A 15560-nucleotide genomic window follows, 5' to 3' on the forward strand; every position below is an offset into this window, starting at 1 on the left:
TACACCGCCTGCTGCCTCTGAGCCTGCGTGAGCATTGGAGGCAGCTCTATGCCACCTGCTGCCTCTGAGCCAACAGACTTTGGAGGCAATGGAGGTGTAGAACTGAATGCTGGGCCCAGGGGTGTAGCTAGGGTAAATGGAGCCCAGGGCAAAATCTGAGTTTTGCGCCTCCCCCCCCCCCCATATGGGCAGCATCCCTCCCCCACCACGACCAAACAACATTTTTTGCACCAGGTGATCTCAAAGTCACCATCGCATTATAGAACATGCCCCAACACACAAATCTGAACACACCCAGGGCTCCCTAGTTTAAACAACATTGAAAGTGATGCTATTTTTTGAAGGCGGGGAATCCACCCTGAAACAGCATCACTTTTAATGTTGTTTAAACTACAGAGCCCAGATTCTCCTTTTAAATCCGCCTTAAGGGGATACTCTGGGCTCCCTTGTTTAAACAACATTGAAAGTGATGGTGTTTCAGGGTAGAGTCCCCATCCCAAACAGCATCATTTTCAATGTTGGTTATTGTGGGTTTTCTGGGCTACGTGGTCGTGGTCTGGTATATCTTGTTCCTAATGTTTCACCTGCATCTGTGGCTGGTATTTTCAGAGGTGTATCACAGAGAGAAGTCTATCATACACTGTGTCCAGCCTTCTCTTATAACAGACTTCTCTCTGTGATACACCTCTGAAGATGCCAGCCACAGATGCAGGCAAAACATTAGGAACAAGATCTACCAGACCACAGCCACACAGCCTGTAAAACCCACAACTACCAGTTGAATCTGGTTTTGAAAGCCTTCAACAATACTTTCAATTTTTTTAAATCTAGGGAGCCCAGATTCTCCCTTTAAATCCACCCCAAAGGATGTGGATTTAAAGAGAGAACCTGGGGAAAATTTGAGGGTGCCTGTCAGGGGAGCAATGTTTAAGCTAACAGTACCAACCTTTTAGGCCAGTGGTGGCGAACCTTTGGCACTCCAGATGTTATGGACTACAATTCCCATCAGCCCCTGCTAGCATGGCCAATTGGCCATGCTGGCAGGGGCTGATGGGAATTGTAGTCCATAACATCTGGAGTGCCAAAGGTTCGCCACCACGGTTTTAGGCTATCTTCAGGAGACTCACCCAGGTTTAGTGAAGTTTGGTTCAGGAAGCCCAAAGTTATGGACCCTCAAACATTGGAAAGAATGGGGGATGGGGACACCCCTTTTGGGGGTCCATAACTTTGGACCCCCTGAACCAACCTTCACCAAACCTGGGTGGTATCAGCAGGAGACTATCCTTATGATACCACCTAGGTTTAGTGAAGTTTGATTCAGGGGGTCCAAAGTTATGGACCCTCAAAATGGCAGCCCCATTTACTATTAGCTCCCATTGGAAACAATGGAGTATGGGGTCCATAACTTTGGACCCCCTGAACCAAACTGCACCAAACTTGGCTGGTATCATAAGGAGAGTCACCTGACAATAGCCTAAAACTGCACCTCCTGCAGGCCAAAAATGGAAAAAACCCTGAAAAATAGAAAAAGCCACAAACGAAACTGCAATTGTTGCGCCCACCACAAGGGGGCGCCCGGGGCACTTGTCCCCAGATGTCCCCATGGTAGCTACGCCTCTGGCTGGGCCCAATCAAGCCCAGAAATCCTCTCTGCACTACCCGCTGCCTCCAAAACCTAGCTAGCCAGTAGGTGAGTGCGGGGAAGAGGGAGGGAGTGGGAGAAGGAATTCCCCAGCAGTTTTAAAAGATTGTGGTGGGGCCAAAGTGGCCTAAATAAGGCAGAAACAGTTTGGCATTAACCTCCCCTGCCCCAATAGCAATAAGGTATTTTTTTTGGGGGGGGAGGCTTTTTGTGGTTCAGATTTGCCCAATGCACACCTCTAGTCAGCATGACTCCTAGCTGTTTTTACTTTCCTAATCAGTTGAGTCATGAATAGAAACCTCTGAAGAAAGCTGCCTGAGTAGGTGCTTTAAAATATGCGTACTTGGGGCTCCCAGGGGTCTCCTATCCAGATTAACGACCAAGTCCGCCGCTGCTTAGCTTCAGCAGTGCTGTGTCTTATGACTCCTTAAAGGCTAATGAATTTTACTGTGGCATAAGCTTTCATGACCCAGAACTCGTTTCATCATACTGCTATGGTTAGTAGGCAAATACATATGTGCACGTATAGGGAACCACAAACAGCAGCGTACTGGGAATACAAGGGCAGTGGTTGAACTTATTTCAAAAGGAGACTAGAAAGCCTAGTTTCCCAAGATGCAATTGTGTTACATTGCACATTGTAATGCAGATGAAAACAAAATCCAGACAAAAGTAAATGTCCTAGCCTGCCAGACTCACAGAGAGTCAGGTTCCTGCTGATGGCAGGCACAGATGCAAGAGTGGGAGAGAGCAAACTTACTCTGAGTCAGAGAAAGAGTCCATGCCGTTCTGGTAAGAGGCAGTCAAGGGTCCAAGAGAGGTCAGGTCAGGCAATCCGGTCTGAGTCAGAGTTCCAAGGAATCAGTCTGCAAGTGGGTGCGGCAAAACGCTGTCAGGCTTTCAACAACATTGCTTTTGCGACTTCCACTTCCTAAAGCAGTCTCTTATAAGCCTGTGCTGTGGCTCAGTCTTGATCCTGAGCTGACTCATAGCATTCTCTGCGCTGTCTTAGGGCTTCCAAATGTGCACTTCGGTTTTTAGAGCGCTTTTCCTGCTGTGCGAATCCTCAGCTGTCTTACAGACTCAGGTGAGCTGGATGGACTACTAGACTGGCTTTCAGTGGCTGGAGGTACTTCTGTAAACACTCTGGCTTCCAACTCTGGGCCAGCTCTGTCTGCATCCTGTGAGGTTTTTGGCTGTGCTTGAGGTTCAGTTGACTAGGGTTCCAGCACAGTGGGGTCATCCTACCAGTGATCCTCATCAGAGGACTCCTGGTTGTCTGATTCTGAGCCCATGACAGTAAAGGATTCAGAAAGAGTGGGTCCAGATCGCTCCCAGTGAGTGATTAAGCAAGCAAGCAAGCCTTTATTGGCATAGACAACTGTACAACAATAGTAAAAAACTGATTAAAAACATATACAGTACAGGAAATAAATGTTAAGTGGAAGGAAATCTACTGGCATTTAGTAATTTCCAGGAGAAAGTCTGCCACTATCATACAGAGAGAAGGATCAGGATTGTCCAGCAAGTAGTGTAATCTAAATAAATCGGGGAGATCGGGTAAATGTAAAGGAGTAAGATTCACATACTTGGATCTGATTTCCTTGAATCTGAAACAGTGTAGTAATTGGTGGGCCAGAGATTCAACTGAGCCATCATTACACGGGCACAATCTTTTAGCCTTTTCTTGCTTGTTAAATCTGCCATGTAACAAGGCAGAAGGCATAACATTAAACCTGGCGAGCATTATGGCTCTCCTTTGAGCAGGGTTTATTAAACAATACAGGTATTAAACAATACAGGAGCAGCAGTGGCGTAGGAGGTTAAGAGCTTGTGTATCTAATCTGGAGGAACCGGGTTTGATTCCCAGCTCTGCTGCCTGAGCTGTGGAGGCTTATCTGGGGAATTCAGATTAGCCTGTGCACTCCCACACATGCCAGCTGGGTGACCTTGGGCTAGTCACAGCTTCTCGGAGCTCTCTCAGCCCCACCTACCTCACAGGGTGTTTGTTGTGAGGGGGGAAGGGCAAGGAGATTATAAGCCCCTTTGAGTCTCCTTCAGGAGAGAAAGGGGGGATATAAATCCAAACTCTTCTTCTTCTTCTTCTAGTGTGCCAAGTGGCCCTGTTCAAATGGGAGAGAAAAATACAGGGGGGAGCATATTTTCTTGGCTGCGGTGATTAGGGTACAGAACTCTCTACCCAATAGTTGACCTTTTAATTTTCTATAGGCTTCTGAATAGGACAAAGGGCAAGAGTGATTGAGTCAGTAAAGGCAAATTTTGTGACTTTATTATTACTATTATTTTATTAGGTTTGATATCCTGCCCTTTCCCAACATAAGACCGAGCTTGGGGCAGCTATCAAAATGATTCCATACTAATTCCATAGACCTGTTAAAAACTATCCCACTAAGTTGGCATTCACCAGACTTATTAATCCATGTCCCAATTCTGACACCTCTTTTTGTAATTCTATCTTAGTAAAAAGGTAAGGGACGAGAAAAAGCCCTGGTGAGGGATAGGTTTGGAAGGCCAGCAATGTTTGAAATAAGCTGTATCTGCCTCAGCCAAAGGCCCAGTAGAACATCTCACTTTTGAGCTCTTCACTACCTTTTGGAACTCCGGAAAGAAGCAATTAGAAATTTTACAGCTCAATCCAGAAGGTGGGGGAAGGATTCGGGAAATGGCATGACCCTGGTGCTGGTATAAATACCACCTGCTCTGCCGTTAAGGGGCATTTGTACTGGCACCAGGGCAGTTGTCGTGTTGGGGACCATGTGGTGGCATGAGACATGGGCACCAGCACAGTTGTGGTGGCAGCGCTACTTCAGTGTAGGAGCACATGCCGAGGGGGGCAGACAGGTTGGGGGCATCATTAGTCAGATTCCTGAGCCCTTTCAGCCTGCGAACACAGCTCATTTTGGCCTGGTAGCACAGCTCATTGTGCTGTATAGGCCACTTTCACCAAGGGAGGGGAACGTTAGTTTGGGACTCTTTAGTTTGGAGAGGAGGCGTCTGAGGGGGGATTTGATTGAAGTCTCTAAAATTATGCATGGGGTAGAAAATGTTGACAGAGAGAAATTTTTCTCTCTTTCTCACAATACTAAAACCAGGGGGCATTCATTGAAAATGCTGGGGGGAAGAATTAGGACTAATAAAAGGAAACATTTCTTCACGCAACGTGTGATTGGTGTTTGGAATATGCTGCCACAGGAGGTGGTGATGGCCACTAACCTGGATAGCTTTAAAAAGGGCTTGGACAGATTTATGGAGGAGAAGTCGATCTATGGCTACCAATCTTGATCCTCCTTGATCTGAGATTGCAAATGCCTTAGCAGACCAGGTGCTCAGGAGCAGCAGAAGGCCATTGCTTTCACATCCTGCATGTGAGCTCCCAAAGGCACCTGGTGGGCCACTGCGAGTAGCAGAGAGCTGGACTAGATGGACTCTGCTCTGATCCAGCAGGCTAGTTCTTATGTTCTTATGTTGCTGCTAGGTTGATGGCTGTGGCACAGCTACCCCTCCCCCCTCCACAAGTGCTGCTAAGCTTTAGTCAATTGATTCTCCTTATTAGAATTGCCCTTGGTAGCAGATGGTGTGCAGAATTCAGAACTGCAGGACTTCAGTGCTCCTTGTTCGTTTTATAATTTACGACAGATTCAGGCTGTGATCAGTAGTTTTATTTCTAGCAGACAGCCCTTTCCCCTGGAAAAAGCTTTATTTTCAATTTAGCACCTTCCATTTTCTATCCTTTCAGTGGGAATAATTGCTCCCTCCACCCCTTTTTTCTTTTCTGTTGCATTAGACTCTTATCTCCAGTTAATAGATTGTCATCTGTTTTCTAAGGGATAAGAACCTGTTTGCTAAGATGGTTTTTTTCCCTATTTTAAGGCAACTCTGCAGAGAGTTTATCTGATTCACCTAACTTTGGAAACATGTAGTTGCAGACAAGCAATAACCTATATCTTTCAGAAATCTAGAAGTTTTGTTAATTACTTGATTCTGTGCATAGGCTGTAACTTAAAAAATGTTGTGACATCAGTGCCTAGCAGAAAAATATAAGTGGCATAGTTCTTACCAAAGAAGTTTGAGGAATTGCTCAATCTATTCAGGATTTTGTGATCAAGTCTAGCCGGCTATGAAAGACAGATTTTGTTGTTGTTGTTGCCTTCCAGTTACTTGTTAGGAGGGAAAGATCTATTAAAAGATATTGCATCCTTTCTTTACCAAATAAGATGGTTTTATGGGCAAAAACAATTTTACCAAATAGTGTAGAATGATCACATGTTCTATTGCATCACAACTGTACTGTTAGCTTTGTTTCATAGAAATGTTGCTTTCTCTGCCTTCCCCCACCCAACCCTGAATCCGACTTTAGGTCAGCAGAATTTTGTATAGCTTCTCAACAGCATTCAAACGTTCTTCCAAGCAAGCGTCAGATCACGTAAAAGATACAGTTCTCCCAACTCCGGACAGTGATGTGTTCACTTTCAATGTTTCTTTGGAAGTCAGAGAAGATGATGGTAAAGGAAACTTCAGGTAAATTGTTTATTTACATTTTTTCATCCTTCCTTTCCTCCAGAGAACCTAGGTGGAGTATGTAGTTTCATGTTCCTCACAGCAACCCTGAGAGATAGGTTAGGGTGAGAGAATGTTAGCATGGGAGAATGTCTGATTGTTGAGGAAGAGACGAGTTTTGGATTTTATACGCTGCTTTTCTCAACTGTAAGGAGTCTAAAAGCGACTTACAAACTCCGTTCCCTTCCTCTCCCCACAACAGACACTTTGTGAGGTAGGTGAGGTTGAGAGAGTTCTGAGAGAACTGTGACTAGTCGAAGGTCATCCAACAAGCTGCATGTGGAGGAGTGTGGAAACAATTCTGGTCCACCAGATTAGAGTCCACCATCTCTTAACCACTACACCGTGCTGGAAGTTTATCCAGCAGGTTTTATGGCGGAGTGAGGCTTTGTACCTGGGTTACTGACATTCTAAGTGCTACAGCCTGCTGGTTCTCACTTGTAAACGACCCTGATCATCTAGTTAAAGCTGTGCAGTTACACTTTTTTCCCCAAGAAGGTGCACAGAGTGGCATATATTATATTCTCAGTTTTTTTATGTTCAGATTGTTCTCCAGGTCCCAAGTGAATTGTTGGAAGTTCTGCAGAATGTAGTAAACAAAGTCAGTTGGGTATTCCACTACAGTAAAAAAACCCTTACCTGGATGGCCCAGGCTAGCCTGATTTCGTGAGCTCTCAGAAGCTAAGCAGGGTTAGCCCTGGTTAGTATTAGGAAGGGAGATCGCCACGGAATACCAGGGTTCCCATGGAGAGAAAGGCAATGGGAAATTACCTCTGTTAGTTTTTTGGCTTGAAAACCCCACAAGTAATTGCCATAAGTTGGCTGCGGCTTGACAGCACTTTGCACACACACATAGTAAAAAGAAGATAATCACTTTTCATGTTTCATTGCTTCTGTAAGAACTTTACAAATTACTATCAAGCCAGCTCTTTAATTCTGTTTGCACCCAATTTTTCGGTGGCACAGCCATATTCGGTGTTGTGAACAAAATATTCTTCTAGTAGCTGTTTACCTGCAAGGTTAAGCTTTACTTTGTTGATTTCGACATTTGTTGATTCGACATTTGATTTCAACATTCAGTTTTTTTCTGAAGTACGGCTATGCGTTGGCTGTGAAGTTAGTAAAACATGTGTCCTAACAGGGTTTCACTCTTATCCTTTTTTTCTTTAGCCCAGTGCCAAAGGACAGAGAAAAATTGTTCTTCAAACTAAAGCAGGGAGTTGAGAAGAAAGTTGTGATCACTGTGCAACAGATGTCCAACAAAGAATTAGCCATTGAAAGGTAACGATCAAAGCTGAATGGAAATATGGAAATGATTTGTATAAATACCTTTTGTGGATGTAAAGAAGTCTGATATGTGATGCAATAACAGCTTGCTTTGGGTGCTGTTTGCACCCTCTATTCTTTTTAAATAATTTTTTATTACTTCTCAGTAAAAATAATATAATTCTTAGTAAAAATAAAACAACCAATTCTCAGTAAAAATTCAACAACCAATTAATTCTCAGAAAAATACTACAACAACCAAAAAAGAGGGAAAAAATTAATCAATATCAATTCTGATTTCCCATCTCCACATCCATCCAAGAAATATCTTAAATTCCATCTCTCTAATATTACAGTAATAAATTCATATCTATACCAGATCAAAAATACAAAAAGAAACCAAAAGCAAACTGAACTGATATGATATCCTCTAAAATCAATATCCTCCTCTTCATTCTAAAACTTAAAACCCCGCTGAGAACAAATCTGAGCCATATTGTCTTTTTACAAATTTTAACCAGCGAGACCATATTTTCTCAATTTTTTCTGATGTTAGTTCTTTCAACATTTTAGTAAGCTTACTTAATTCTGCAAATTCCCAAATTTTATTCAGCCACTCCTCCTCAGTGAGAATCTTTGACAATTTCCAACTTTTGGCTAACATCATTCTTGCAGCTGTAATTATGTAGAAAAACAGGGTATCATTCTTACTTAACCCATCAATATCAAATATTCCTAACAGATAAATTTCAGGATTCATATCAAATTTTAACTTAAATTTTTTTGAGCAACACTATGCACTATTGACCAGAATTTCTGGACCCTTTGCTGGACCACCATATATGAAAATACAGACCAATTTTCTTTTTACATTCCTAGCAGTTTGGGAAGCCTTTTGACACATCTTAGAGATTATCACTGACATTAAGTACCGTCTATGAAAGACCTTATAACTGTGTTCTTTCAAATTTATATTCAGTGTAAATTTAGTTACTTTCTTCCAGGATTTTCCCCGTTCCTCCATTGTTACATTTCTTCCTATATTTTGTGCCCATTTTTATCATTACTTCCTTAACTGTTTCTTTCTCTGCCTGGAAAGTCAGTAGTATGTATACATTTTCTTTATCAACTCCTGATCGTTAGAGCACAGAGACTTTTCAAATTCTGCTTTGTCTTGTGCATTTTTTAAAATCTGTCTCGAATTTATTTCTTTGTCCCAGCTTGAGCTGCCAGGCAGAGATAATCAGGTTACAAACAGGGATCAGTGTCTAGTCCAGGGATCAGCAACCTTTACCACCCAAAGAGCCATTTGGACCCATTTTCCACGGCCCCAAAGATCTACCGAGCTGGAGAGGCAACTCTGCATGGAGCCACCTCCAGTTTGGCCCCTCCACTCACCTTTCCTGGAGGGACATGCCCATGCTACCCTCCGGCCTCCAGGCCACGCGGAGCTGCAGTATAAGGCTGAAAAAGCCGCATGCGGCTCCGGAGCTGCAGGTTGCAGACTCCTGGTCTAGTCCCAAGAGTCCGTTAAACAATTTCAACATCAGAAGTCTGGTCCAAGGGTCAAAATGCACAGAATCCACAAGTTAGAGGAAGCATTGCAGCAGTCATAAGCTTTGTTGCATCCAGGCCGGAATTCTCTGTGAACCTGTTTGATATGGGCTCTTCCAGCATGTTAGGCTTCATCCTGTGAAGACTCTGCCTCCCCCTGCTGCAGAAGGTGCCTTCTCTGAGCTAGCAGGTGCGCGCTTCTTCTTTTAACACGCAACTGCCTCTGCCGACATGGGCTCAGGTGAGCAAGGTGCTTGAGTCTCTGCAGCTGGAGAAGGGCTGGAAGCACTGCCTGCTTCTGCAGGCATTTCTACCTGAGTTTTGACATGGCTGTTGTTCACTCTGTAAAGCCTTCAGGGACCCTGGCTGCTCCAATCCCAGCCCTTGTTGATTCCCAACCTGATCTGGAGTCTCTGGGCTTTCTGGGCTCCCCTGAAGTCTCATCATTCTCCAGGGATGGCCCATGACATTCTCATTTGCATATCTAGCAACCATGTATCTTATCTCTTCTTTTATTTGTTTCCTTGTTTTCAAAACCATTGTTACCTCTTTTCTCTGTTATGTCTCTATATCTTAACCATATATGATTGTTTCTATAATCTGTTCATTGTTATGCATCTATTGGTGATAGCCACATAGGTGTGCCAGCGTATATTCTAGTTTTATATTTCATCTATATTCTCAAGAGTCTTACAAAATGATTTTTAAAGAATCTATCCAATCTCTTTCTCAGGCCACAAATGCCTGTGCCAACCATAAATATTATTGTGACCTTCCAGAGTTAGTAAATTTCCTTTTCTTAAGACCATCCATTCTTTTATCCGTACAAAAGCACACATACTTGCTCACTCTTTTCCATTGCAATAAATGTACTGGGCTAACTCCTATAAATATAATGCTCCTTTCTCCTGGAGTTTTATGAACTCTCCACATAGTTTTGCCAGGGGGACCCTCCAGGTCAGAACGTAACATGCCAGAGGGAGCTGCAACAGGAAGAGGGATTTAGCATGAATCACCCCTGCCTCTTACTTCCACAAACAGAACTCCTGTTCATGCAGGAGGGAGGCAGCGAGGTTGATACTTGCTGTTAGAGAGTGGCTGACCCAGAATTACCCAGAGAACTTCATAGCAGCTGCCAGTCCAACGTTTAGCAATTTAGAAAGCCCTTCTGTCTTGGCTCATCTCGTGTAACCTAAAATACCATCCTTGATTGCATAGCTCTGATTAATAGAATAGCAGTAAACAAACATGTGGATTAGGGAAATGAGGGCTTGATGCACAATTCCGAATGGGCCCTTATTCTGTGAATGATAGGTAGTAAGGAAACACTGAGAATGTTAAGTATTCTCAAATGTCCTGTCCCATTCATTTTACAATAGAAGAAGAAGAGGAGTTTGGATGTATATCCCATCTTTCTCTCCTGTAAGGAGACTTCAAGGTGACTTACAAGCTCCTTTCCCTTCCTCTCCCAACAACAGACACCTTGTGAGGTAGGTGGGGTTGAAAGAGTTCCGAAGAACTGTGACTGGTCCAAGGTGACCCAGCAGGAGGAGGGGGGAAACAAATCCAGTTACCCAGATAAGAGTCTGCCATTCATGAGTAGGAGTGGTGCGTCAAACCCGGTTCTCCAGATTCGAGTTCACTTCTCTTAACCACTGCACCTTGCTGGCTCCTGTAGCAGATGAATTCTGGAATCCTGGGTTTAAACCCTGATCAAGACTGACGTTCACTAGGTGATCATAAACTTTTAGCATAACTTACCTCACAGTATTCTTTAGAAGATTTTTATTCCTTTTGATGTATTTAGCCAAAAAGTTTCAGCTATGAGCGGGTCATGGCCAGCACACATGTCAGAAACAACTTCCACATTTCTTCCAGAGTTCACTAGAGCCTGATTTACTGATGTGGTGTAATAATAGTGGAGTAAAATACAAAAAAGAAATGTTGAAAAATGTTATTTGCTTGAAATTATGGATAATTCAGAAGCATGGTATATTTTAAAGCAGGGGTCCCCAACCTTTTTGATCCTGCCGGCACATTTGGAATTCTGACATGGCATAATGGGCGCAGCAACAAAATGGCTGCCACAAAGTGACTGCTGTAGGAGGTGGAACCAGCCACAAAATGATTACCACAGCTCTTAACTTCAGTAATTCAGTGTAGATCCTTGTACTCTGGTGGCAAGCAACATTTTAAGAAATCTGCACAGCCAGTCAGAAGCTTTGCTGGGCAAAAGCCATGCCTGGCCCCACCTACTTCCTAAAAACACTTGCTAGGCACCAGAAAAAGTGTTAGTGGGCACTATGGCGCCCACAGGCACCACGTTGGGGACCCCATTTCAAAGATATGCAATTACTAAAAGGAAGTTATTGAACTTGTATGTAAAAACATCCCCACCAGATGGCAACCTTCTGTTAAGATTTTAAACAGGGTTTCGGCATGAAGTTGAACAAGTTCTTTAATAACAATGGAGTGGTGTTTTTTCAGCGTCTGTACAGTTGCTCACAACACTTCTGAAAATATACAGCAACAGCTTTTGAATATTTTAAAGCTTTAGCATGGTGCTCAAGTGCTGAGGATGGATTTTGCCTCGCTATGCATGTCTTCTGACCACCATATTAGAAGCATCTTGGCGAGGGTTGGTGTTCAATTTTGTCCCTACGATTGTTAGGCTCTTTCCCCCCATTTTCCTTAGACTTTTGTTTGTTACAAATGGAGCCCTTGGTCCGTATTTTATTTCCGTGGGTTTTGTTATTTTTTTCTTTGACTTGTGGAAGGCAAGCGCAGCTTTCATTTGCAATATTTTCCTTATTCTTCAGCCTCCTTAATTGAGATTTTCATTTCTGTGTTGGAAAAAGGCAGGCATTTGTTTTCATTTTATTATTTCAGGTGATTTTTCAGTCCGAGAAAGATGGTGCTCTTTTCATTTTAAAATGCGCAGGCTTGAAGTTATCACATATCTTGCCCCATATGTACTGCAAGAGCAGTCATTTTATACCTCCTGCATGTACAGTTTTCTTCTTTGGCATTGATGCTTGACTTGCCTAAACCTGCTTTGTAGCATCCTCATCTTATTTTGCTTCTTCAGCTCCCATGTCTGTGTAATATATATGGTCAAAAACCTTATGCCCTACACCAGTGGTGGCGAACCTATGGCACGCGTGCCAGAGGTGGAACTCAGAGCCCTCTCTGTGGGCACGCGCACACAGAGTTCATCATGTAGGGGGAGCGGAAAATCACCCCCCACACACACACATATATCTAAGCTGGTCTTGCTTCTGAGTAAACCCTCCTAGGGTCATGATTCACCCATTTGAAGCGTTGCACGGTTGCTTCACCAAGTTTACTCCCGAGTAACGCATGCCTTGGAGCAAACAGTTTTTTCTAAACTAAAACCTCAGTATTCAGGTTAAATTGCCATGTTGGCACTTTGCGATAAATAAGTGGGTTTTGGGTTGCAATTTGGGCACTCGGTCTCGAAAAGGTTCTCCATCACTGCCCTACACGTTATCCAAATTTGATGACCCCAACGGATAAGAATTGGGTCTGTACTCTGTACAAGCTCAGAGTAACTGCTTGTTTGTATGTAACTGCTTTTGCTGGTTACTGGAAAGAAAGAGACATATGAGTCACCTCCCCAAGCACGAAGGCATTCTGTGCTATACTGCTGTATGTATATTTCTCCAACCAAAGGAGAACAAAGGTTAGGCAAGTCATACCTCACCCACAGTCATACCTAATGCTATAAAGTTTTGAAGGCTAAGGAAGGAGAAATTCTTCCTTTAAAAGAGGGTATGCAAAGTGAGGGTGGGGTTTAGAAAGGAAGATTTCAAAGCTCCTGAGGACAATGATTTCATTCTGTTGCAGTCTACATTTTGCTGTAAGCCATTATATTATCTGGCTTTTGTGTTAACTCCAGAAGACAGCCATGAGCACATTAGTCATTTCTAGACAGCAGAAATAAAACGTCTTAATAATGTTTTAAAAACCACTTTGGGGGAAAGTTCACACAGTTCTCATTCCCCAGAATGTCTCCAGGACATTTTATTTCTCTCAACCTGAGTTTTTCAAAAATTGCTAAACTAGTGATCTTTTCTCCCCAACCTGGGTTGAAGAGATTGCTTCCTGGTGAGCAGACAAAAACAGGCAAGAAACGCGCCGTTTCTCCTACTCAAACCTCTTTTCATTTTCGCTGTTTGCACCTACCATTTTGTGTGCTGCAGTAGGAAATCTCCATGAAGGTTCCTCACACAGGTTGCCTTTGCTTGCAGTTCATCCGTGCACAGTTTCAGTGTAAAAAGTAGATGAATAAAGTTTGTTTTGCCGAGCTAGCCTGTGCATGTCTTCCTTTTTTGTTTTGTTTTGAGGGGAATGTTTGTGAAACTGCAACATCATGATTAGAGAAGCTGTAATATGTGCATATTTGTGTCAGGAATTATGTGTGGATGAGTTACAAGCAGAGGAAACCTCTGTGGAAAACCTTCACCAAACAGTGCAAGGCAGGAGAATCTCTGCAGCAGCACACAAAATGGCGGGCGCATCTCTGGAATAGACCGGAACTCCATCAGCCAGCAGGCAGGAAAAAAAGAACCATTTTGGCTAGCAACGCTTGAGTTCTCTACATGGTGGGAACACGAAATAGGGTAGCATCAATGGGACAAAGAGCAAGTCTTCCACTGGAAACACCTATTCTTCAGACCAGTCTGCTGCAGTGTGGATGACTAAATGCAAGTTAGGGATAGGGTGCACCTGTTGGCTTGATGAAAGAAAATATACAGGAGTGGACATAGTTAACATTCTGTTAGTGGATCTTGAGTGGTCCGTGTTGTGCAGTGACACCCACAGAGAGAAACACATATTACCATGACATGCCTCTGAAGATGCCAGCCACCAGTGGTGTACCTAGGCAAACTGGAGCCCTGGGCAAAACCTGAGTTTGATGCCCCCCCATGGGTGGCCCCCCCCCCCCCCCCCCCCATGACCAAACAATGATTTTTTTCCACCAGGTCGTTTCAAAGTCACCATCACATTATAGAACATCCCCCAACTCACAAATCTGAACACAGCAATGGGCCATGCCACACAGCAGAAATAATTTTTGGAAAACGTTTTCAGAATGCTTTCAAAATGTTTTATTACTGCTATGAAAACATTTTATGGTATTGTATTCAGTCTCCCCAATTGGGGGAAACAGTATCACTTTCAATGTTATTTAAACTGGGGACCCCAGATTCTCCTTTTAAGGTGGATTTAAAAGGAGAATTTGGGCTCCCTAGTTTAAACAAGTGATGCTGGAATCCATCCCCAAACAGCATCATTTTCAATGGTGTTTAAACTAGGGAGCCCAGATTCTCCTTTTAAATCCACCTTAAAGGGAGAATCTGGGGTCCCCAGTTTAAACAACATTGAAAGTGATACTATTTTGGGGTGGATTCTCCCCCACCCTGAAACAGCATCACTTTCAATATTTAAACTGGGGACCTCAGATTCTCCCTTTAAATCCATGGCAAAGGGGGGATTTAATAACAACAACAACAACAACAACAACAACACCAACAACAACAACAATAATAATAATACAACCTTTATTAGGCATTGAGAGAAAGAAAGAAAGAGAGAGAGAAAGAGAGAGAGAAAGAAAGAAAGAAAGAAAGAAAGAAAGAAAGAAAGAAAGAAAGAAAGAAAGAAAGAAAGAAAGAAAGAAAGAAAGAAAACAATTATTGTCAGGAAGGGGTTGGATTTAAAAGGAGAATCTGGGGAAATTTAGTGGGTGCCTGCTGTCAGGGGTGCAATTATTAAGGTAGCACCACCAAAATTTCAGAGTATCCTCGTGAGCCCCTACTGATGATACCACCCAGGTTTGGTGAAGTTTGGTTCAGGGGGTCCAAAGTTATGGACCCTCAAAGGTGTAGCCCCCATCTCCTATTAGCTCCCATTGGAAACAATGAGGGATGGGGGCACCCCCTTTGGGAGTCCATAACTTTGGATTCCCTGAACCAAATCTCACCAAACCTGGGTAGTATCATCAGGAGAGTCCCCCAAACAATCCCTGAAAGTTTTTTGCTTGTAGCCTAAAAACTGCACCCCCTGCAGGCCAAAAACGGAAAAAACACTGAAAGGACAAAAAAAATCCCCACAAACAAACCTATATTTTTGGGCAACTGCCCACTTTGCCCAATGGGAGGAACGCCTCTGCCAGCCACAGACACAGGTGAAACCTTAGGAGCTAAAACCATCAGATCACACCCACATAGGCCGTAAAACCCACAACAACCAGTTTCTTGTGCTTACTTTCTAAATATTGTTTGCAGGTGTTTTGGGATGCTTCTAAGTCCAGGAAGAAATGTCAAAAACAGTGACATGCATTTGCTTGATATGGTAAGAATTCTCTCATAGAACTGGTAGGGACTATGGGGGTGGGGGATACAGTACATTTTTCTTTTCAAGGGGCACTGTTAAGGTATTCACTTTACTGTCTTGCAAAATCCATTTGTAAGTTAAATATCCGCTGTTGAAATAT

At 43.2% G+C, this 15560-nt stretch overlaps 1 protein-coding gene across 1 annotated transcript in view; it reads left to right on the plus strand.

Annotated features, from left to right (window-relative positions):
• The window catches only part of RABGAP1L (RAB GTPase activating protein 1 like), a 189429-nt gene that overhangs the window by 28602 nt on the left and 145267 nt on the right, over positions 1-15560 (plus strand). Inside the window, 3 exon segments of the mRNA XM_048496483.1 lie at positions 6021-6181; positions 7391-7501; positions 15352-15418. Coding sequence (XP_048352440.1) covers positions 6021-6181; positions 7391-7501; positions 15352-15418 — 339 coding nt within the window.

This window comes from Sphaerodactylus townsendi, linkage group LG05 (assembly GCF_021028975.2).
Source record: "Sphaerodactylus townsendi isolate TG3544 linkage group LG05, MPM_Stown_v2.3, whole genome shotgun sequence".
NCBI lineage: Eukaryota > Metazoa > Chordata > Lepidosauria > Squamata > Sphaerodactylidae > Sphaerodactylus > Sphaerodactylus townsendi.